This window comes from Fistularia commersonii, chromosome 3 (assembly GCF_037954325.1).
Source record: "Fistularia commersonii isolate RoL2024-O1a breed Wild chromosome 3, RoL_Fcom_v1.0, whole genome shotgun sequence".
Classification (NCBI taxonomy): Eukaryota; Metazoa; Chordata; class Actinopteri; order Syngnathiformes; family Fistulariidae; genus Fistularia; species Fistularia commersonii.
This window is the reverse complement of record NC_141286.1, coordinates 2,157,482-2,182,666: the sequence shown is the minus strand read 5'-3', so window position 1 is coordinate 2,182,666 and position 25,185 is coordinate 2,157,482. Positions and strand designations below refer to the sequence as shown.

The following is a 25,185-nucleotide window of genomic DNA, read 5'->3' as shown; positions in this document are numbered from 1 at the left end:
ATTTGCTGACAGGAAGTGCACCTGCTATTTTGACTCCACTGCCATAACAGCAGAACATTTCTTCTTCTTCATTTCAGCCTCGTACTTATGTCCAAACAATGCTTCGTACTATATGCTACCGTACTAAATTATTTTACTTGGTTGTCTTGGTTTCTTGGCTTGATTTCTCCCCACCTTGAGCCGCCACTGGTGGAAGGGTTTGCCTGCAGCAGTGATGCCCAGGAGCTACATCGTCAGGGGGGGTTTACGCCCCTGGAAGAGTCACCTGAGGCAAACGACAAGCTAGAGTTTGCCCAACCAGTCTACAAGTGTTTTGTGGACCTGGAGCGGCATTGGACCGTATCCCGCAGGGAATCCTGAAGGGTGGTACTCTGGGAGTACGGGGTGCCAAACCCTTTAATCGGTGCCAGAGCATGTTCCACATTGTCAGTTGTAAGTCGGACTTCTTGGACTCCTTTGTCACTGATACTGTTCAGATCCCTTCATGGACAGGATTTCTGGGTGTTGCTTTGGTGACCTCAGGATTGGGTCTCAGTTGTTTTGCAGATGATGTGGTTCTGTTGGTTTCATTGGACTCAGATGTGTTTTTTTGCAGATGATGTGGTTCTGCTGGTTTCATTGGACTCAGATTTGTTGGAGTGGTTTGCAGCCAAATGTGAAGCGGTCGGGTTGAGGATGTCCAAATCCAAGATCGTGGTTCTCAGCCGGAAACGGTTGGAGTACCTGCTCCAGGTCAGGGAGGAGGTCCTTCCTCAAGCGGAGTGAGGGAGGGAAGGCTGGAACAGGAGAACATCAGGTGGCTTGGTGTGCTATCAGCAGACTCTGCACAGGTCTGTCCTAGGAAAGGAGGAGCTGAGCCAGAAGGCGAAGCTCTCAATTTACTTCTTGAGGTATGTCCAACCAAGAGGAAGCTCCAGGACATGCTGGAAGGACTATGTCCTGGACCAGGTGGAGAGAGGGAAGTCTAGAGCCCTCTGGCCCTGCAAGCCCATCACGGATAGATCATGGTAGACGATGGATGGATGGATGGTCTCGGTTTCTATTGCTGCTACGTCATGGAGCCATGCAGGTCAGTGAAATCAAATTGTAAACAATATTTTGTGTATGAATATGAAGTTCAAGAGAACTCAGTCAGGGAGTTGGTTTGAGGTCAGATAGCACCCGGGCTATTAGATAAAATACAGTTTTACAATTTACTCCTTGTTACACTGTGCGACCAAAGTCACAAAAGTCGGGTGCTGCAGGCCAAGGTACCAAATGCGTAAAGACAAAAACTTAGATGGTTGAACAGGTCAAAGTTTGTTATTATTTTTGTGATTTTATCAATCAGTTTTCTTGGATCTTTGCATCTGTGTTGCTCAGCTGGATCACCAATGAAAACATCGCGTTACAAGCGTCCCTGACGAAGAAACTCAGCTGAGAATCTGGTTTTTGAACATTCAAAAACTGAAGATGGCAGATTTTGACTGATATTCCAAAAGGTAAACAATGTAGGAGAGTTGAGAAGCTGAAGAATAAATCAGATCTTACTGAGCAGTTTGAGAATAAAACCCAAAACTTTGATTTTTTTTTTTGACTTTGCCCCACCATCCCCTAATCGTAAACAATCATATGTAGAATAAGACTAAGACTAAGACTAAGACTAAGACTAAGACTAAGAATAAGAATAAGAATAAGAATAGGAATAATGATGACAACGACAAGAAGAAGAATCAGATTTAAAAGTTAGACATGCATTTATTTTTGTCATTGAGTGTTATTTAACCATTTGACTTCCTCCATTTTGAAATTGCAACATATATTATTTGTAAATAATTATTATCAACTGATATTATAAGCAGGATCTGTGTATTGAGAAAAGTTATGGATGATCAAAGTCTTCAGTTACATTTCATCTGATGTTTATAGCAGAGAATACTTTTACATCTTATATCTAATATACCAACATGTAGCTTTTTCATAAAGCTACATGTTGCTTTATTACATTTGGATGTTTACCTACAAATGACATCTTTCTCTTTTTTTTCTGATTTTTCATGCATGGTCCGTGATAGAGCTCAAAAGGGTCAAAAATGATTTTTTGTAAAATCTTATTGTTCAAATTTCAGGTTTGAAAATCAATTGTAGTTTATGCATTAACATTAATTGTCAGATGACAAGATACATGGAAATCCAGTAATACGGAAATCTATTTATTTGGCACAATGACAAAGCGACCTTGACCAAGATATCACCGAAATTGTGATCGACACAAAATCGTGCACGGAGTTTCACAATTATTCGTATATGAGGGGCTAAAAATGCACTGTTCATTAACCTTTTACTTTTTTAGATTGGAATACATTTTTTAAAACATGACGGGGTATCTTGCTTAAGATGTGAGGAGGAGATATGAGCGATTTACAAATCCTGCTTGGAATATTGCGACGAGAAAATCCAAATAAATGGAAAAATCCCAAAGAAAAGAGAGATTTAAACAAAACACGTCTCATTCCCAATTACTAACGACGGGTTCGAATGAAAAAAAAAATACAATGAAATACAAGGACAAAAACAAACGATGAGGAACCTCATATTTGTTCAGAATTTATCCATGATAAGCCAGCACTTATGACCCACATGCAAATTTAAGATGATACGAAGATACGTCAGGATCTATTGCGTCGTCCAAACAGAGAAGGCTGGAGGGAAATGTTTGTAATATGCTTTTTCAGCCCGAGGGGTTTGTCTAGCTCAAGTTGCATTTCTCACAGTTTACTTATGGATCTTTTGTGAAGTTGACCTTTGTGTTTCCGTTATATGTTTTGTTTTTTTTTAAGGTTTGGATTGAATGGTAAATGGCGGCATTTAGAGAGCACTCTCATCTACTGATTACTCAGAGAGCTTTCACAATATGGGCACAAAATTCAACACTGTTGACGGACGGGGGGGGGGTGTACAAGTTTCAAACGGATTCGCGCACCGGTCAGGAACTATTAGGAGGTTAATATGCCGCTCACGAAATGTTTGACAAGGTCTTTAGAGGAGCCGGAAATGGAAGCGGTCGCCTTCAGATTATTACATGATCATCACGCCTCTTTGTACGAAGCCAGTCTTTCACTCCATAGTTTTGTCGCCGGGCCGAAAAAAACCCACAATTATGTCCGTCCCCACTTGGAGTGGCTCAAACCATAGATGCAGTCAGGCAAATCCAACGGACGAACGGAAAAGTCCTTGAAAATTGTGTCTTTCTTGGATTTTACCACGACTGGCGGGTGAGTTTGACACCCGCCGACACGATGCTAAGTCGTGTCATTGACGTAGCACGAGTTCGTGAAAAGCCAGGGTAAAAATCCACGTCTATTCACGGGAACGTTTACTTTAAAAATGAAATGCAGCCACTTCACAGAGGTTTTATTTAGTCTTCGTAAAATGGCAGTATTTCTCAAAATGATAGCGTGGGTAACTTTGTTGAGGTGATAATATGCTATATTGGACAATGGTTGCTGTCTGTGGTAGATAATGCCACATAAAATGTTTCTTTCGAGGACTCCTTGTTAGGAGGGATTGCTTCTGGAATTTAAATGAAAATTGTCCTGCGTGCTGTCATTTTAAATATCTACATTTATGTCCGCTCTCTTATGAGACACTTCATTAAATTTGGGAGATTTTCCAATGTGATTGTTTCCTTATATATTGTCTGGTTGAGTGTCACCCAAACGCCGTGATAGTTTACGGGGTTTTTTTTTTTTCTCGTAACGTGACCCGGAGTCCTCAAATCTCATCTTTTCACCGCTTTCGGTTGTATTTCTGTTGCCTTTTAGGACAGTTTCTGTATAAATGCTGTTTCTTTGACCGTGGCATGAAACACTTCGGTTCCACTGGAGAGAGATTGGCTTTTTGACTGGTGATAATGGAATCTTGGCATTTTTGTAAATTGAGCCAGTTGATTAAATTCTGTGTATTATCTGACTGCGCTCAGTCTGTTATTTCCAATTTCATAAAAACTCAAGCTCTGCTGTAACCTTCTTTAAACATCCTCTTCCAAACACTGCTTTAATAGTAAATGAGCGTTCTTTGTGATGATTTCTTTTTTCTTTTGTTGCAGTTTCACTGCATTATGTTATATAATTTGACAGCATACTGACCATATTGAGCCCTCATTCAGTTTGCTGTTCAGAACACAGTTTGGATTTTCTGTTTTTTTTTTTTTTAATGGAAATACATGATAAGAACACAAGTATCATATGTGTATTTCTAAAATATATAATATTCCAAATATCAACGGTGATAGCTGGCAGAGTCGTCACACAACACACTGTTTACCGATAAATCCGGGTTTAGAACAAGAGAATAAGGTCTTTTACCAACTTATACCAGTATGGAGTAACTTTTTGGGGTTGAAATAATCCTACTGTCGGTCCGCTAAATAAATCACCCCTTTTAGTGTCCACATTGAAGTTTCCAACAGAGAAAAATGTGTTTTTCTTCTTCTCGCTACAATGATGGATGTGCAGAGTTGGAATAGGGAAGGGTTTTTTTTTATGGGGGGGCATTCATTGGTCAAGCTTTACATTTTCTTAGGAATAATCTAAATCAGATTTTAAGAGATGTTGGGCTCATAGCGAGATTTGCGACATCAGATTTTCAGAAGCTTATTCTTGTTCATGTTCAGCGACACAAAAGTGATGCGGATACTTTAAGCCTACAGATTAGTAGCTCTAAAATGAACTTTATGGTGATGAGACATCCAGCAGCTCCACTCTCAAATGAAAACATTTCACAGTTCCACATGTAGGAGATGAGGTAGGTGGAATTTTAACGTGATGGAAAAAGTCTGCAAAACATGCCGTACGCGTTTTATGAAAATGAAGCATTTTTATGTGTTCCTAATCAAAAACCATAAGAAAACAGAGAGCTGTTTCCCCAATAAAATTAAATATCCCTAAACCTCCTCATAAACAAACAAGAAATCACCTATCACACTTGAGAGGGGGAAAGAAAAAGTTTAAATAGAATATTTTGAAACAAATGAATTTTGGAATTCAAGAGAAATAATTACTTTGAATTAATATCGTTTCAATTTGTTTACATTACATGTTTATGCTTGGTAAAACTGGAAAAACTTGCAAATGAATTTTTTGTAACAACATAGTGTGGCAACCAAAAAAAATTAAAAATAAAATAAGAAAAACAAAGTAACCAGGATTTTTTGAGAGACCTGTTTTCTAAAAATCACACATAAAACATTTGGCTAATAGAAAGAGACAGATTCATAGAATAACACTGTTTTGTTGATGTTTTTATGTAAAATCTATCGTCCTTAGTTTGATGTGAGGGGAAGAACAAAACAAATAAACCAAAATATATATATCCATTATTATTTCATGGTGTTTTCTCAAGCTACAAAAAAGGCAGTCAAATTATATTTTATTTTTATTTATTGATTTTATTTTTTTTAAACTTTACTTTTGATGTTCACATGTGCACAACTTTGATGCTGCTACACCATGTGACCCCTGATTCCCCCTCAGGAACAAATGAAGTTTTCTGATTCTGAAACTTCAATCTCTCAAGGAATAAACATGCAAAGGAATTTGTTCTCACAACACAGTGAGGCAACAAAAAAAAAATTAAAATAAAAAAGCAAAGTGACAAGGATTTTTTGAGACTTGTTTTCTAAAAATCACACATAAATCATTGCACTTTTTGTAATTCGCTCTGGATAAAAGCCTCCGCCCACTGACCGTAATGCTATAAAACATTTAGCTAATAAATATTTAGACAGACATACAGATAGATAGATAGATAGATAGATAGATAGATAGATAGATAGATAGATAGATAGATAGATAGATAGATAGATAGACGGATGGACGGATTACAGATAGATAGATAGATAGATAGATAGATAGATAGATAGATAGATAGATAGATAGATAGAGGGGAAGAAAAAAAACAAGTAACAAACCAAAAATATATATTATTTCAGTGTTTTCTTGAGCTACAATGATGTCAGTCAGTCTAAATAGCCACGAACACTTTATATTCTATTAACCCTCCCCTTGTTTTTTTTCACAAACCAGAAAAGAACAAAAATTCAACTAAATTCTAAAATAAAAAATAAACTTTTTTTTTATTTTTTATTATTATTATTTTTTCCCCCAGCACATATCAAACTGAACTTCATCAGCTTGTCAAGAAGGAGTTCAAACACGGTGAATATAAATACATTGATATATATGTGTGTGTGTGCGGTAAAAAAAAAAAAATCCGTGGCGGTTTCTCGCCGCTCAGCTTCCACGCAAAGTGCGACATGACAGACACGCACGGCTCTTCGCGGTCGGTGTGGGCGTGTAGAAGAAAGTGACGTAAGTGTAATTAGCCAGTGACGGCGGAGGAGGGACCACAGACCGATCTGATTCCACGTGTGACGGATCTTTCTCTCCCGCATTCCCGGCTCCCCACCTCCAGTCGGTCCACCGACCTCCCAGCCTGCGTGTATCCGCCTGTCCCCCCCCCCTGCCTGGAAGCGAGACATGGAAGGAGACGGGAGCCAAGTGACGTCCGGAAGCCCGACCGATCAACAACACGACCCGGGGTAAGGTTACAACCGGTCACTGCTGTTATCATACATTATTAGTTGTCCTTTAAAAAAAAAAATAGAAACAAAAAAAATAATATATAGTGTTTTTTTTTTTTTTTAATTTTTTTTAAATCTCGAACTGTCACTTCTATCGCCTTCCGGGTCCGGTTAAGTACACCTTTGTTTGGGTATCCGACCGTTCGGGCCTGCCCCCCTTTTCGGCTGCGAACACGCTTGGCTGGTCCCAAAATGTGCCGCTATCTCCGCGACTGACCTTACCGAACACCGTTGAGGAAAAGCGGTGTTTATCTCCTCCTTCTCGCTAGCGCTGACGTGCGGGTCTCAGAGGGAAGTGTCACCGCTCACGCAGTTAACAACCTCGACGTTTTCAATTCGGCGTGCGGTTCAAACCGCTTTTTCCTCTATTTATTCCTCTTTTCCCCTCCGGAACACTCAAATGCTCCGCGTCGCTCCCGCACCTCTCGGTGTGGTGTTGCCATTTTTTTTTAAAGTTGATCTTTTAGCTTTAGCTTTATTGAGCCCGCGGTGGCCTTCGACATGGACGCCGAATTAAACCCAAGCCGTCTGGAAGTGTGAGTGAGAAGTTTTGTCGCGTCTTTCTCCGGACCGAGCGTGGATTTTTAAGCAGTGGGTTTGTTGGGATAGAAGTTGTGCCCGGGTTCGGAGCGGAGCGGAGCGGCCGCCTCCGCCCGCCTCCCCCCGCCGCTCGCCCGGTCACCCGGTCGCCCACTCGCCGGTCTCGCCGGTCCCTCCGGTCCTTCCGTCCCCGCGTTTGTTCACCTCGTCGCCGGGCATTTAAACTTCTAAATCCCGTGGACGTGGAAACAAAAAAAATGCATATTGACTTCCTTCTCTCCTTCTCCTGGCAGGAAAATGTTTATCGGCGGCCTCAGCTGGCAAACTTCACCAGGTAAGAGTCGCAGGGTTGTGTGTGTGTGTGTGTGTGTGTGTGTGTGTGTGTGTGTGTGTGTGTGTGTGTGTGTGTGTGTGTGTGTGTGTGTGTGTGTTTGCAAGGTTATTTTGATTTCAAGTCCTCCATTCGACCCTTGTGTGTAATAACCCCGTGACATTCAACACACACATCCACGTTTTAAATTACCCACTAGATACATTTGGGAAAACTGTAACTCTCATATATCCAACCTTTCCTTTCTCTCTTTTTTTTCTTCTTCTTCTTCCACAGACAGCCTTAGAGATTATTTTAATAAATTTGGAGAAATCAGAGAATGTATGGTGATGAGAGATCCTACGACGAAACGCTCCAGGTAAACAATGGCAATTAAACAAAGAAGTAGTGCTTTTGATAACAATTGAGCTTTGAGTGTGTCAGACACTTTGAGATTGACAAGGCTGCTGCATAATAGCTTCCCCTCTATTTATATTTATCCTAAAAGGTCATTGTCATACAGCCAGATTCTATGGTTTGTCAACATAGCTTCAAATTAAGCGTAATTAGGGATTTATTTGGATGTCATTTAGAGCTCCTGTAAAGAATAGTGGACGTTAAATCCAGACGGATTTAATCAAATTGCATCCTGAATTTCATCAAGGAATGACCTTGCCTATTTTTTTTTAATTTTTCCCAGAATGAGTTATTCTATAAATCGTAAAAGTTAGAAATGACTCGAAATGTAATCCTGAATGATGACCAGAGAACGATCGAGGTGTGACTTGAAAAGCATCAAGTGAGGAAAAATTGACCTTAAAAATATCTTAATGAAGCGTCCCCGGGGGGGAAAAAAACAAACATTTACGATTAGGAATTTGACCTCTAATTAATAAAATGATATATTTAAGTCTTTGGAAATAATAATATTTGTGAAGGAAACCACTCCTTATTGTACCGGGGCGCAACATTTTTAATGTTGGTTATTTCTTATGCTTCAATCATTCCTATTTTCAGGGTTTAATTGAAGGTCATTTAAGGTCACTGCACTGGGATGCGTTGAATGTCGAAATCTGAATCAACCTTGATGGTTTCACATGTGTGAGATGTGAATAACAGCAACGGCGTAGCATGCATGAAATGTTGTTTTCTTCCTCTACAGGGGCTTTGGCTTCGTCACGTTTGCAGACGCTGCCAGCGTAGATAAAGTCTTAGCGCAGCCGCATCATGAGTTAGACTCTAAAATGGTAGGTTGACCTCTGCTCGCTGCACGAGACACTGTAGTGCTTTTATTTTGGCTTTGACCTTTATTTCACTGTTTATACGCAAACATCTAATAGTGAGGAGCAGAATGGACAGCTCCCTTCCCAGTTGGTGCAGCTGTTTGAGGGACTGAACAACAAGCGCAAGGAAAATAAATACATGAATGAATGAAGGGGAAATGACAGAAAGTATTGGATAGGTTGATAGATGCTCATTTCTTTTGCCTTTTACAGCAAAGCAAATCCATTCTTTTATTTTAGTGCTAAATTCATTGATTCATATTCACTTGTAAACATCAATTTCAGTAACATACCTTTAAATTTTCCTGGAATATATATAATATGGTCTATCCGCACACAGTAAGGTAACAAAAAAGTATTTTCAATCCAAACATGGATCATTAACTGGTAGAAAGTGTGGCTTTATTATTATTAATTTTTTAATCATCGACTAATTTAGTGAATGTTTTACTAATTTGTACCGCGCAAATTTGCTTCAATTATGTAAGAAAATGGGAAAATGCTGTGAGCAAAATGGCAATTAGTCATCTGAAAATTAAACATAAAAGAGCTGTGGGGGGTTGGGGATGGGGGGATGGGGGGCGGGGGGTTGGTGGACAAAACAAACAAACAAAAAAAAAAGGACATAGAAAAACAAAAAAAAAAAAAAACTATCCAGAACAAAACACATCTAATAGTAGAAACGCTCTATTTTAGAATCCAATCAACATTCAGGTTTGTTTTTATTTCACTATCATTTCTTTTAAATGCTATAACTCAAATGAATTAACTGATGACATGGTAAATATACCGGCGTAGAGTTGGTGACAACGCAGATATCATATTGTATATTGATATTTATTTTCCGTATCGTTCCGATGTGCTTGACTAGCTGTTTGGGACCCATGGATGATCATACTAGGGGTCACTAGTCTCACACTTTACAATTGCTCGTCTTGCACGAGTCAGTTTGATTCTTTTATCGTCATCTGGTTTCCTTTTAATACTAAAAAAGCTGTTGCAAAATATCTTTAATATCCTGCAAACTTGGATTGTGATTGTAATTAGAGCTGCCCAACAAATTTATATCAATTGAATATTGCTTATATATATATATGCTCATTTTTTTTCTAGATTTTAAACATGACTGGTTCTATGTTGACTGAGAATCTGAGGTTCACAGTTTTTTTTTTTTTTTTTTTTTGGCTGATTTCAAAATATTTTTCTCCTTTAAAAAAACCTCTTTGATTTTGTTTGAACTCTAAAAGTGACCTTTTTTTAAAAAAAAAAAAAATTACCAAAAAAAGACGGCAATTACATCAAATTGTACAAGATATTACCCCTGCCTGAAAAATAGCAAAAAATAACCTTGAGGAAGTGATCAAAAAAAAAAAAAAACAGCCAAAAATTGATAAACAATTACAAATTAATGAACGGGATAATATCTGAGAACAAGGAGCAAAGTGCTTTTTCCAAAACGGTATCATTACAAGATTTCCTCGAGGAAAGAAAAGGAATTCTGTGTCAGATTTCCTTGTTAAATGTTTTTTTTAAAAGCCTTCTGGCCACGTGCACATTATTTTTATCTGACATGCAATCTTGCAAAACCCAAGTAGTGAGTAGTGATGTTTATTGACACGGAGAAAGACCTTCTTAATACTGGGATATTAGTCCGTTTTCACACAGCCGGGTTTCATCTTGATTGCTTTCGTGTAATGGCCGGTCACCTCGCACACAGATCATTTTTAGTATAGCACAGGGACAGTGTGGGTGTGGCTGTGTGTGTGTGTGTGTGTGTGTGTGTGTTGGTCTGAAAGGTAGCACAAAGTAGGTCAACTGGAGTGACTGTGCAAGAAGCCTCTGATGGTCGATAGGTTGACGGAGCAACAGGTATTGAAATGAGACTGCGGGTAACGCTGGGCACCGGGAGTGTTTTGTTGTGGTAAAGATTGAAAAAATAAAACGTTAAAAGCGCGAACGTTCCGGCAGGCGGGTAATAACGTGTCGTACGAGTACAGAGGGCGTTAGGATGCAGAGATGTGCGACTTTCCATCCAAATATATGTCAGTTAGCTGTGCAGAAAGGATTTTGTAATTTGGATTTATTTATTTTTTTGTTTCACTCTGTTTACTAAGACACTTTATAGTTTCACTGAGACACTTTATAGTTTATTTTTATTTCTAATTCTGCCTTTTCTTTTATTATTTATTACTGTTATATTTTCTGTAACTCTGGCACAGCAATTTCCTTCGGGATTAAAGATATTGTTCTTATTCTTATTCTTATTGATCAGGATTTGCGACCTTTTTGCCTCCATTACTGCAGAAGATAAAGACGTCCACGTCATTGACATAAACGATCTGTTGAATTTCGAGAAACGAATCCTAAAGTTTCGCTTTTTTTTTTTTTTTTTTTACTCGAGGAATTTAAAGCTTGTGAATTTATGCTACATCTCGCCGCTGTCACAACTTGTGGAATTGACAGATCAAACAAGGTCGACGATAATGGTTGATGTGTTTTTTTTTTTTTTTTTTCTCCGGCTCTTTTTCGTCCTCTGATGGGATTCCGCATGTTGAGCATCCCGGTGGATGTTGACAGCGGTGTATTTATCGATTGTTGCCAAAGACATGTGAGGTATTAAGCAATGAATGTGCAGCAAGAGGTGACAGAGTTGGGTGAAGCTCAGCGGGTTCGTGCTGCGAGGCGCAAGGAAAGAGACGCTCCTTCATAGATGTTGACGACTGACAGGTTGATTATTTGGGGGAAAAAAAAAAAAAGAAAAATAAAGACATGTTTTGATTTTTTTTTTTTTTTTTTTGAAGAAAAGTTTCCCTGAATTAAATTATCCTTGCTTCCAAAATAAGAGGTTTTCTCATTTCCTGTTTTAAGCCCCCAGAGTTGACCGCTGATTAGGATGAGTTAAGGTTGTTTAAAACAAAAAAAAAAGAGATTTACAGTGGACGACAAGCCTTTAAACACAAGAAATTTAACTGGATGTTAAGAAGAGTAGATGATTCCTCAACTCTTTGCAACTAAGCTCTTTCCCCCCGGTAAAAGAAAGCAAACCACAATTCATTCCGGTGCTAGAATGCCATTTCTGTATTAAATATTTGCACAGACAAGTAGATAATTTTAAATTTGAAACTGAGCAAATTAAACAGAATATGATTTTTTTTTTTTTCTTTTTGGTATCATTAATCTTAAGTGGGATCTTCTCCCTATTTCCGCTTCTCCTGTTTCCTCCCGCGGCGCAAAAAACACTCAGGAGGTTCATTGGAGACCCGAAATTTCTCAGATGTGTGAATGAGAGAGTGAATGGTTGCATGATTGTATTTGGCGCCGGGAAATTCTCCAACGCCCTCCTGACCCGAAGCCCGGCCGCCGCCGTGCAGGAAAAATACCAGAAAAACTTCAACGTTGACAATGATGGTCAATAGCGGAATTTATTTGAAAGAAATGAAAAACATTAGCTAAAAAATTGGAGAGAAAAACATACCGTATAATCGAAATTCCAATCGACGTATCAAAACCCTTGTTTTTACTTCGATGTCAATATTTAAATGGCTACTTTTAGTAGCACGAAGAGAAGACGTAAAATCCACAAGATGTATTATTTTAGAAATGTTCTATTTACAACTAGGGATCATTTTAGCTTTTCTTTTTCCAGATTAGCAGTTGGTTTTGAAAGCAGCCTTTTATAGGAGTGTGACATTTACCGCACCTGCGAATCAGCCTCATTATTTATCCATATTAGCCAGGAAAAGGAGACACAGTTTAACCCTCTCGGTGCTTTTCCAGAAAAGATTTTCGCTCCGGCGGTGAAATTTCATTGGAAAGTGTTTTTAAAGCAGGTCTGATCTAGTTCAGCGCCAGCCGTCTCAGCAGGTCACCAACCCCAGGGAGGCAGGTTTTGTCTGGGGCGCCACTCGGGGAAGCTGGAAGGCGGCGCGGGCCGAGCGGCGGGTGGGCTCGCTCGGGATAAATTCGGCAAAAGCGACGACAAGGACGTTTAAATGCAATCAGAACCGCACGGCCGAAGAGAGGCTAGTTTGGGCTAAAATGGCAAACTCTGCCGGTCAGAGGATGTTAATGTTGTCTACGCAGATTTGTTTTGTTTGTTTTGTCCCTTTTAACATCGGTGTGTTCAGACCGGGACAATATTGAGCCGCGCAAAGCAAGAAATTACCAAAAAAGAAAAGAAAGTCTTTTGAATTACGTTCTTGTGTCGAGGCATTGTCTCTCAAAATCTAAAATACTAAATATAATGTGATATCAGTAGTTGAAAATGCATATATTGTGAGGAAACTTTTTACTGGACTTTTCTATGTGTGTATACATAGCATTAGGACAATTCAGAGATCGGTATTTTCATTTTTAATATTTTATAGTAGTTAAACAACAGGATGGAAATGATCAAAAATGTTTTTTTTTTATTTCACATTGTTCTGGTTTATGCAAAATCTGAGGGGGGGAAAAAAGCGACACATTTCCCCCAAAAAGTCAGAATAAAAATAAAAATGCAAGAAAATGACAGGGAACTCAAAAATGTCATTCTTTTTTAAAATGATACCTTAATTACATTGTATATTTTATACCTCATGTCAGTTATACGGATAGATTTTTCTACCTTCAACTTTTTACAAAGTTTATGAAAATAAATCGGAATACAGCAGTATGGTTAAATATTGATATATTGTGAGCACAAGTGAGACAGAATCGGTATTTTTTTTGCAGTTTGATGTTTCTCTTGTATTCTTATTCTGCTGGATCAAATAATAATGGCGAGTGAAATAATTCTAGAAGTACTTGGAGTAAAATAGATGTCCTAGCAGCTATAATGCAAGAATTGAGCAAAGAATTGAAATAAGATTTCATAAATACATGGATAAAAAGTGACTTCATGGTGCTGAAATGATCAGGTAATTTACAAACAACAAGAAGGTAGAAAATGTTAAACTGGGAGCGTCTCAAGTTAGCACTTTGTTCCAATTAACTTCCAGTTAAACCACACGTCTATTTTTATTATGGCCCAGCAGGACACGAGTGCACGCAAAACATTCGAGAAGAATAATCACCGGCGCGATTCCGTCTTCAGAATCGGCAGGATGTTGCATTCCTCTGCCGTCAGGTGTTTTTCTCTCTCGCGCCGTGAAGCCGCCGTTTCTCCGCTTTAACAAGCCGACTGAACATCACATTAATTACCTTTTTTTGGCTGTGCAATTTGTAAATCATTGCCGTCTTATTGACCCCCTTTTTTTTTCTTAAAGTGAGATTAGATCAGCCGGGGAACGGCCCTGTGATTGGGCACTGAGGTAAATCGCAAGTAGTTGGAGATGTTATTAGCAATCTTTAAAATAGCAGCTTTCATTAACTAAAGTGAGGAGGGCAAATCACACGCCGCATGCTGCCAGCAGCCACGGACCTTTACTTTTTTTACCTTTTAATAGACTAATCTATAGAGAAATCAGAGGTGAAAGTTATGTTATAATGAAAGTAATAATGTGAATAAAGGTTATCGTGATGCAGATAATGATAAACCCTGTACTAACAATCATTTTGATTGGATAAATAGTATCGTATTAATAATAAAGTAATAATTCTAAAGATGTAAAGCGTCTTTGGGTACCATGAAAAGCGCCATACAAATCCGATGTATTATTATTATTATTATTATGATAATAAAAGAATATATTTTAAAATATGCACAATTTGAACACGGTTGTTTAAGTTATGAACAATGACTAGCGTGTCTAAATAAAGGCTACTAAGATAAAGTTGAGTTCTAGGTCGTGGAATACTAGTAATTTTTTGCAGTAACATCACCATAAAACCATACCAGTATGGTTCTTTATATTAAAAATATTATTATTTCAACTATGATAATGTAAGATATGAATACATCTAAACAAAGGCTACTAAGATAAAGTTGAGTTCTAGATCGTGGAATACGAGTAATTTTTTTCTTTATATTAGAAATATTATTATTTCAACTATGATAACGTAAGATATGAATACATATATGAATACGTAAGATATGAATACATCTAAACAAATGCTACTAAGATGAAGTTGAGGTCTAGATCGTGGAATACTAGTATTTTTTTGCTGTAACATCACCATAAAACCATACCAGTATGGTTCTTTATATTAGAAATATTATTATTTCAACTATAATAACGTAAGCTATGAATGCATCTATATTACCGATATACTTCAACTAGTCTAACTGATGAACTGCAAGTAAGGGAAACGATAATAGTCCTGAATAAATCTTTAATACATCCGTGACCTATATTGGTTATTCTGCACACGTGGTGATTGTGGAGTGCGAGCCGAACCGATCCGGCACTTGGATTTGTCAGCTGATCAAAGGGTCAACTTTGGGACAAACTCACTCCTTCACGCTTTCCAACAATTCAGAGTCTTATATTGATCTTTTCCTCCGTCTGGTGATCGGGGGGGGGAGACCGGAGAACTCCTACGAGAACCTCCGCAGGCAGGGGGAGAACACACACCTTCGCACAAAAATGTCCCGTTTGGCCTCAGAATTGCATTTATAATGAAACTAATTCCGACAATTTATCCAAAAGTTCCAAGTTTAAGAGGTGAAATTCGTACTTTAGAAGTTACTACCGAAAAGCTATCAATAAAATGCCCAATGCCTTTTTAAAAACGTGTTCTGACGGGGGAAAAATATGATTTTTGTACTGATGCATCAGTGGACCTGGATGGTGAAGGAGCATATTTGTTTTTAGTTTTATTTATTTTTTTTTTTAAATTTTTTTCTTTATAAAAAAAGGAATCACTAAAAAGCAACCTAAGTCATTTGTTTCCTTTTTGTTTGTTGAAAGACTAAGAGAATCCCACTGGAATTAAATAACTACATAAAAGAGTGTTTGAGATTATTAGTCTTTAAAAGAGCCCGAGCAAAGTATATTTAGGTAACAGCCTTGCTTGATGACTTAATGCTTATAGAAAAGTACATTAATTTGATTTCAAATTCAGGTTGTTTGATAAATCAAAACACAATGTATTAAACTATATTAAAATATATCTATATTATGTTTTATGTATATGTACAGGACTGTATATGTACAGGACTGTCTCAAAAAATGTGAATATTGTGATGAGAATAAGAATAAGAACAATTTTATTTATCCCGAAGGAAATTGTTGTGCCAGAGTTTCAAGTAAAACATAACAATAATAAAATTAGGAAATTGTATAAACAGAACATAAAAAAGGGGGGAGAATAAGAAATACAAATAAAACTATAAAGTGTCAAAGTAACAAGTCTAGGCTACACAACTTACTTTTTCTTGATATTCTAATATCTTGAGATAGGATTTTTGAGTTGTCTTAAGATGTAAGCCATAATCAGCAATATTAAAATAATATAAAGATATTATTGCAATATTTCAGTTGATTTGTAATGAATCCAGAATGTATGACATTTTTGTTTGTCATTGCTTTACAGAAGATAAAGAACTTTATCACAATATTCTAATTTTCTGAGACAGACCTGTATATCTGTTTATTCATATCCAAATATCCAAATATCAGATACAAAAGACAGTTGATACTGTAGAGTGTCAACATTATACAGAGGAACATTGTTGCTTTTTTATTCTAATTTTTTAACTTTTTTTCCAGGTCATTTTTTGCTTATTAGAGGCAATATCTTGCTTATATTTTCTTTTAATAGCTTCAATTTTCTCCGAGAATGGGATCTACACCAAACTGTAATTAGAAAAAGAAATCATTAAAAAGGAATCCATTGTTTGGATTCACACATTTAAAATATTGTAGCATATTTGCTTTTTAATTTCTGTGTTTTTTTTTTCCCTGTCATTGCCGGGTTGTTGGGGGATGTCGGGAGCTATCTGGCAGAAAGAAATATCGCATAACATTGTTGAAATTTGTCTAATACAGGATCAATAAAAACCCTGTTTAAAAAGCCCTGACACAGCTCACTCAACATGGAATCTCATTTCAATACCCGAAATTATTGATCTCAACAAAACAATACAGATGAGCTTCTGTGTTTATTTTCATGCGAGATGAATGGAGCCCTGGTGGAAAATAAAAAACAAAACACAAGAGGAACCATATAAAAATATATATAAAATATATATAAAAATAATCAAAAGCCATCCTGTATGCAAAAACATCTAAGGCCGGGGAATCTCTTGTTTATTTGTTGATGAAGAATTAAGGATTTATATGTGATTGTTTTTTATGTTTTCCATTCAGGCAGAAATCATTGCCCTGCAAACTCTTAAGTGTTTGTGTTTTAATGTGACATTCTTTGATAATTCTGTTAGTTTTGTTACATTTTACTTTCTCGTCATGCTAAAATATTAAGTGTTAGAATGAATTAATATTTATAATTCAACCAGAAATTCCATAAAAGTAAACCAGTACTTTTTGGTATATATGAATTGGAAAATACATATAAATCCACTATAGAGTACTTTTAAAATAATCAAAAGTTGACTTAAATAAAAGAATTAGCAAGGAAGAATTTGTAAGAAATTAGCTTGAAGAAAAATGGGAAAATGTTTTTTTTTTTTTCCTTTTTAATGCTTTTTGAAGGGTATCTGTATGCAGTATTATTCATGTTGCGTTTATCACATTTTTATTTTTGCTCTTTCTATCCGATATCTTAACACACACACACACACACACACAACCGTCTTGGATTTTCTCCTTTTTTTTTTTGCTTTTCCCATTTGCTAACATTATTTCTCCCTCTTGTAGATTGACCCAAAAGTTGCCTTTCCTAGACGCACTCAGCCCAAGGTAAGACGACTCGTCTCCTTTTTAGCAGAAATGTTTGGTCATTGTTGTCACATTGCTGTGAATAATGTTTCATTGTTTGCTGATGGATGTGGTTTCCTGACTGGTCAGTTTTCAAAGTGTTCATGGATTACGGAAAAGAGGATAAATGCTTCATTTTCAGAACAAAAGCTGCCCAGATTGTAAAGACGTGCGATATTATGCGATTCTTTTTGTGACTAGAGGTTTGCGATTGACCGTTTCGAGTACCGGAGACTCGACTTGAGGCGAGGATGTTTCAGACGATTCCGCTTTCGTCTTTTGGAAATGTTTAAGTTGGCGCGATGTGGACGCGAAGGTTTTGATATTCAGCGCTCCATTCGCCGGATCACAAACAAAGCTCTAATGTTTCATCCTCGGCCGTTTGAGCCGCGTCGGCCGGCGAGGAGGCGAAGCCTCAACATTCATAATTTGAATAAACATGAAAGCGACTCAAGGACATGCACAACAATAAAGGTGGGATGTGCAGCTCGCAGCTGTGGAAGAGCTGCAGAGGATGGATGAAGGTTAAACAGGACCCGCGGTCGTCTTTGACGCCTTCTTTTGGATGCCAACTTCGTGGCTGCAGAAAATACATGTTTTAATTCTAGATTATTATGATATCTGCTCGGCTGTGAGGGATTCGCCGCCGTAAGAAATGCTTGTGTTCCTGCATTGTGAGAGAAAGAGGTCAATTCACTTGCATTTAAATGCTTTCCAATGCATCTGAATACTTGAGTGGGTTTTTTTAAATAAGAGAAATCACTCACATCCTCCCCGAGAATAAGTGTGAATAAATTAATTTATAGTAAAAATTCACGAGCTTGAAAAAAAAACGGAGACACACGAGTACGATTTTCAATAGATGGTTTTTAATCGTGTTAACCCCCTTTCACTTTATTATTATTTTTTTTGTCTTTACACCTAAAAATCCCCATATGCTCCAAGATGTGTAACACTGTCATGATGCTGAAGTCACAGTTTAATATCAGAGTTTGATTCAACTGTGGCATTTTGGAGGTGATGTTGATACTCTGGAATAAAATGAATAAATTAACAAAAACAAGAGCAATATGCATTGCATAATGCTTATGTCAGCACCTAACGCTGAAAGATTTCATCTTAAATCATCATCATTTCATCTTAAATAAAGACACTCAAAGCGGTCAGTCATTTTAATATTTGAAGGAATAAAAAATAAAATAAACAAATAAAATAATAATGAATATTTGAATGTAAACATTGGAATTCAGTTTCAATTCTCAATATTAATTTCAAAAGAAATATCTGTGCAACATTATGTATTCACTTAAGACATTTAAACGTTTGAAGAGTCGAAATTTTATAGTAAACTACTTAAAAAGACATTATGTTGGTTGATAAACCTAGACTAATATAGCAATTGATCGTAATGATGATAAATTGGGATTTTAATATATAGCCTGTAATGAAAGAAATTACCTGGACAACAAACAAACAACAACTTCATTACATTAGTTAAGTGCTCATTTATGTCATTTGTTTTCCTTTAGAAATGAAGATTGTTTTTTTTTCCAACATAATTAAGTAGTTAAGAATAGGAACAACTTTAAGAACAATTGTGTCAGATACAAGAAAATTATAACAATAATAAATAATAGTAGAAAATTGTATAAACAGTAAAAAAAAAAGTATACAATAATACTATATTATCGTGCTATTTCCATTTCTGTCCAATGTCTCCACTATTTCCATGCGAAATGTCAACATTATACTTCTCAACTTGTTTTATTTTTTAAATTGAACTACTTTTTTCATTCCCACAAGCCTACAAAAATACGATATTTTACGAAATAGTCACACGCTACATCCTTCTACGGCAACATTAAACCGAGAGAGAAACCGCGAGTTCAACGCAGCTCACAGGTAGAAGCAGAATAGAGAAGCTGCACAAACCGCATAATTATTCCTGCCTTGAGTGAAAGAAAGTATTGCAGCAGGATTGTGGACTGGAGACACTATTTCTCATCCCGGTGGTCCCGCCTTCTCAGCTGGCCTCCGAGCTGTTTTCCATCCGACACCTTGATTTCCTTGAGACATTTACAGTCACACAACGTGAGTCTGTGTGTGTGTGTGTGTGTGTGTCTGTGAGGGAGCGAGTGTATGAAAGAGTAAATAAAAATGAAAAAATAAATAAAGAAAGAAAAGCCTGTGTGTAATGCTCAGGTTGATTTGGGGAAAAAAAAAAAAAGAATCTGTAAGCGCAGACGTAAACATTTTTATAAAGAGCAAAACATAACCTATTTCAGAGGAAATTACATTCATTATTTCCATGTTTTTTTTTATATTATTTTACTCTTGACTGTATTTTTTAAAAAAAAATTTTAATTTTTTTTTTTGCTATTTGTAATAACTGCAGTATTTGAGTGACACTTGCAAACACACCCTATTGTTAGAATAATGTGGAAGCGAGAAAAGGATGAACACAAAAAATAATATAAAATAATATGCGGGTAAATATATTTACATATATTTACAGTTTGCGTGTTTGCTGGGTTTCCACCGTCCAAGAACACGAAGCAGGTAAATTCATAAAAAATCCGAAAAATCGGCCAGAATGAGAGTGTGAATTGTGCGAGTGAGCGGCAGATGATGCTAATACACGAGTTAAAGAAGGATTTATTGGAAAACACTTCTCATTTTCTTTGTTTATCTAATTTTAATTTTTGGTCCAGTATGAAAAAAACGTTAAAATTTGAGCAAAAAAAAAAAAAAATCCCAACTCCTCAAAGACAGTAGAAGTCTTTTGAATTTCTGAATTAAAAAAAAATTACATTATTTCTGAATAAAAAAAAATAGATTATTATTATTAAATTATTCTCTCATGGGTTGTATTTTTAGAGTATTTTCTATTTAAAATTTTCACTGTAGTTTGTCATTGTTGTGATGGTTACAGCAGCAGAAAAAGTCCCAAAGTAGTGTATTAATTCTATCATTTTAATAATTAATGAAATACAAAGAAGAAATATCTGCTGCATTTACATTGTGCCTTGTTATGTTAGATGTAATCTGCATGAACTTTAAATTAAGTTTCGGTTGCTTTTCTGTTTTTTTACGTATTTTGCACAGATTTTTATGTCATTTGTGTTCTCAGATTACTGCCGTCTCCTCTTGCACCTCTTATGTTTGCACAGAGAAAGGGATTATACATTAAGGCACCAGGATTTTTTCAGTCCACCAGTTGAGTTATTGTGTTTGAATCGAAGTTCCATTTCCATTTTTTTGAGAGAACCGGAAACGTCGGTGAATCCTGTGATATTTTCAGTTCACTATGACTCGACGGTGTTGAGGGATGAGACTGAAAATGGGAATTAATGGGGATATCCAATGAACAACAAACAAACAAACATGTTCGCTGCTTTACACAGACGTGTCTAATTATTGTAGTAATGGTTCAGTCTTGGTTCTGTTTCTCTTCCATCGGATTATGTTGAAATGTTTTCCCGCCGCCTGGTAAAACTTCCCATACACCAGTGGTCCCCAAACTACGGCCCGAGGGCCGGATACGGCCCGCTTACACATTTTTCCCGGCCCCTGAACAATACCAGAAATGCATTTTGATTTTTTTTTTCCATTTTGGCCACGTAATGGTGACTTGTACATGCAGAGAACGTAATATTCTATTCCACCTTTCTGCAGTCCATGCTTTATCTAAAACCCCTCCTGCAAAAAAAAAAAAAAAAAAAAAAAAAATCCTGGACACACCCCTGCCAAATAACGCGGAATAATTAGGTAAGAGAAAAATAGATTTAGAATGCAGGGTATTTAACCTGCAGTGGACAAACAATTATTTTTTTTGTTCAATTCAAAGAAAAGGGCTGTTTGTCTCATCTGTCAAGAGATGAGACAAAGACATTATTCATTAATAACGTTATTTATTTTCTAATTTTTTTTTTCTGTCAAGATCCCAGACAGGGTTAAATTATGGTTATGTGTGGCTTTCTGAAAAACAATAAATATTTACATTTAGACGCCTCTGCGATAGTCATGCCTTTTGTCACAAAGGGAAAAGTTATTTAGCTCCGGCAAGAAAAAGTTTAGTCATTGCGATATCCTGGACCGGACCAGCAGCAGGACGCAAACCGAACCCGTGGTCGGCGGCGGCGAGCGTCCCCACCCGCCGCCGCCGCCGCCGCCGCCGCCGCCGCCGCCACCTTTACTGACGCGTTGACTGACGCTAATGATGGGAGCAAACAAACATAGGCAGAGTTTTCTTCTTTCCTCCTGCGAAAAGAACCCATTCTGGTTTCTTTCTTTCTGCATGGCGGGAGATCTGGCCTGGTGCTCCACACACACACACACACACACACACACACACACATGCAGCTGCTGGAAGGCCCTCTTTGAAGAGTGAGATATAGGGGATGGTGGGCTGCAGGTATGAATCCTCTCACAAGATGCCAGGGAACCTATGGATTAGCTGGATATTTCAGGCCAGGATATAATATGTTTGGATGTGCAATACCTATCTTTTCAAAATACTGTTAAAGGGATCAGACATGAACATCTAACAAGATATAGTGAGTACAGGTTTTTTTTTAAATTTTTTTTTAGACAGTGTAATGCAATCTGTGTTATTTGCTCAATTGTTTATTCATTTTTTTATTTTTTTTTATAGGGAATTAATCTCAATCAGCATTTAAGTTTGATTTTTTTTTTTTTTTTTTTTTTTGGAAATCCTGATAAAATGACTTTCATAATAGACACATTTATAACCATTCCAAAGATTCCAAGCTAACAAGGTGATTTATGACTTTCTAAAATATGCAATTTACTGCTTTTCCTGAAATAGAGCTGCTTTTGAAAGGTAGTGGTATAAATATATATAAGAAAAAATCAAATATACGTTTTCTTTTCCTGGAGACCGACACAATCAAAATGGGTTTCACAGCTGTTTATAGATATACATATTCTGAACAAATCTTTCTTGGCCTCTCTTCCATGATAAAGTTATTCCCCACAATAAGGATGTTGTTTCGATAGATTCTTTATATTAGTTCAAATTCTTAAGGAAAATATTGCAGCTAAAAGGGAAGTTATTGAATAATATGACTCCATAAGAATCCGCTTTGTAGGTTGTCTCATATAGTGTGATTAATAATAACCATTTATTTACCATAACCATTATCTTAACTTTTGTATTAAGGTTGGCTTGTCTGTTTTCATTGCTATTTCTCGATGACTGACACACACACACACACACACACACACCTGTGCGCAGCACATATTTGCACTTGCCTCTGATTTTGAAATCGATTTTATCTTACAGTTAGAAACTAAACCTGGCGTTTTGTACCGCTGGGTCGATCTGACCTCCCTTGCAAAGGTAGAGATTACACACACAGAAAACTGCCCTTCCTGTCCGAGAATATTAAGATTCAGTCCCTCGAAAAAACACTCACTAAATGAGATGATACATAATGTACTTGGTTTTAAAGCGTGACATTGAATTTTTATTTTTCATTTCACTCTGTATACCGCTGTTAGTTCAGGCTCATTCGTCGTCTTTTCGAAACACCCCTACAAGTTAGTGTTTGGGTTCAGTCTGTTTTGCTTTGTGTTGCAAACTCAGCTCTAATAAGTTTACTCTGAAAATGGGACGTCGCACAGCGAACTCACTGTCGCCGTCAGGTAATATGATAATTATACAGTAAAACGACTTGTTTGGGTTTTGTAATATCTGCAAAGCAGCCATTAGTCCAATGGCATGCAGCTTGTTGGAGCCTAATGGCCGTGTCTTTTTAGTTTAGGCGCTATCTGTCGGACTGCAGGCTGCGAATCTTGATTAAGGCCTGCATGAACATCTTAAGTTTTTTTGAGAATGAGTTGCTTTGTCTCAGCGGGGAGATTAAACACACACACACACATGCATAACTAATGGAATTGTGTGCGTCATTGCATGTGCATGTGAGGAACGTCATTGGAAGAAGAGATACAACATCGAACGTTACAGTGAAAGAAGCTTCCAAACAACAATGATATTGTCAAAATCCAGCAGGATGACATCATCTCCACCCATTTGTGACTGACATGGTGCGTGTACACTGAAAAAAAAAGAAAAAAAGTTTAAAATACATTTCACAGCTTTGCTGAGCCCAAACCTTATACTAATAATTAATTTCAAATAATGCGCACACACTCGACTATTGAGTTGGGTTTATATTGGGCCGACTAATATAAGAACAACAACAACTTTATTTATTCCGAAGCAAATTGTTGTGCCAGAGTTACAAGAAAAACATAACTAAAATAAATAATAGTAGAAAATTGTAAAAAAAAAAAATAAGGGGGGGGAGAATAAGAAATGCAACTAAACTATAAAGTGTCTAAGTAACAAGTCAAGACTATAAAGTGTTATACAGTGATGCCTCGCTTTAAAGCGGTTTACTTTTCACGGTTTCGCTACTTCACAGATTTGCATGGTGCATTGTGTTCTGCATTCTGATTGGCTAAAAAGTCACCCCGCTTCTTCTCTACCTGTGCGTCAATAACGTTGCAGTTTAATATGTACACGTACGTAAAACAGCTTGCCAAATTTACATGACGTACGTGCAAATTCTCTCGCAATTTCCAGTTTCTCTAAAAGCCATAATGTTGACAAAACGCTCTGGAGCGACAAAAGGGCCCAAAAGGCAGCGGAAGATGCTATCTATCGCAGATAAAGTTAAACTTCTGGACACGCTAAGGGAAGCTAAAAGCTATGCGGCTGTAGGTCGGCATTACGGAATGAATGAATCTTCCATTTGTTCCAGAAAGAAGGAAGAAAAAAACATAAGGACGACAGCAGCAGTGTATAATATTTAATTGTATTATAATTGTAAAAAAAATAAAGGTTTCTACTTCACAGATTTTGCCTATCACGGGTTTGTTTTGGAACGTAACCCCTGCGAAAAACAAGGGTTTACTGTATATAAAGTATATAATGTCATAACATCTATGTGCTACTATGGATTGACTGTCCAGTGTTAAGCGCTGTTAGTCAGTCAGTCAGATAGATTGGATTTTCGGAGTTGATATGATGCAGATTTTGGAATAGAATTAAGTTTGCAGGGTTCATTTGAAACCATGTCAATGTATTTAACTCCGATTTAAAACATTATTTCGGTCGTCGAATCTTCATTTTTAGCCGTAGGTCACTAATCAATGCCGTCACGTTTGAATTTCAGTTTTTCTTCTCTTGAAGTCTTGATTTGTAAGTCCATGTTGGAAACAGCTGTCCTGTGCAGAATTCAAGCAGAATTCAAGCAATTTTTTTATCCAATTCTATTTTTTCCATGGATGGAAAATTTCATTTGTCAGAAAAGGTCAAATATTCAAGGACCAGAAGAAAATATTCTGCGTAATAAAAGAAAATGGACAGTTTTGATGTACATTCAAAGTGATTTTTTTTTTTTTGCTTGGAAGAGACGAGGAAAATACACGTTCAGTATTTTTTCGCGTTGGATTTCAGGCTCTGTATTAAGTTGATTGATACACTGCTCAAAAAAATAAAGGGAACACTTAAAAAACACATCCTACATCTAAATGAGTGAAATATTCTTATGAAATTGCTCTTTACACAGTTGAATGTGCTGACAACAAAATCACACCAAAATG

General features: G+C 37.0%; 1 protein-coding gene across 4 annotated transcripts in view; it reads left to right on the top strand.

The window, feature by feature from the left end:
• The first annotated feature begins 6,402 nt into the window (after window positions 1-6,402).
• The window catches only part of msi2b (musashi RNA-binding protein 2b), a 289,929-nt gene continuing 271,146 nt past the window's right edge, over window positions 6,403-25,185 (top strand). For all 4 annotated transcript variants that reach the window (XM_086141248.1, XM_086141241.1, XM_086141232.1 and 1 more), the window contains exons 1-5: window positions 6,403-6,580; window positions 7,456-7,496; window positions 7,770-7,851; window positions 8,635-8,719; window positions 17,494-17,535. In XM_086141248.1, the coding sequence (XP_085997374.1) occupies window positions 6,519-6,580; window positions 7,456-7,496; window positions 7,770-7,851; window positions 8,635-8,719; window positions 17,494-17,535 (312 nt within the window). In that variant the 5' untranslated portion in view covers window positions 6,403-6,518. The remainder of the gene's footprint in view (window positions 6,581-7,455; window positions 7,497-7,769; window positions 7,852-8,634; window positions 8,720-17,493; window positions 17,536-25,185) is intronic.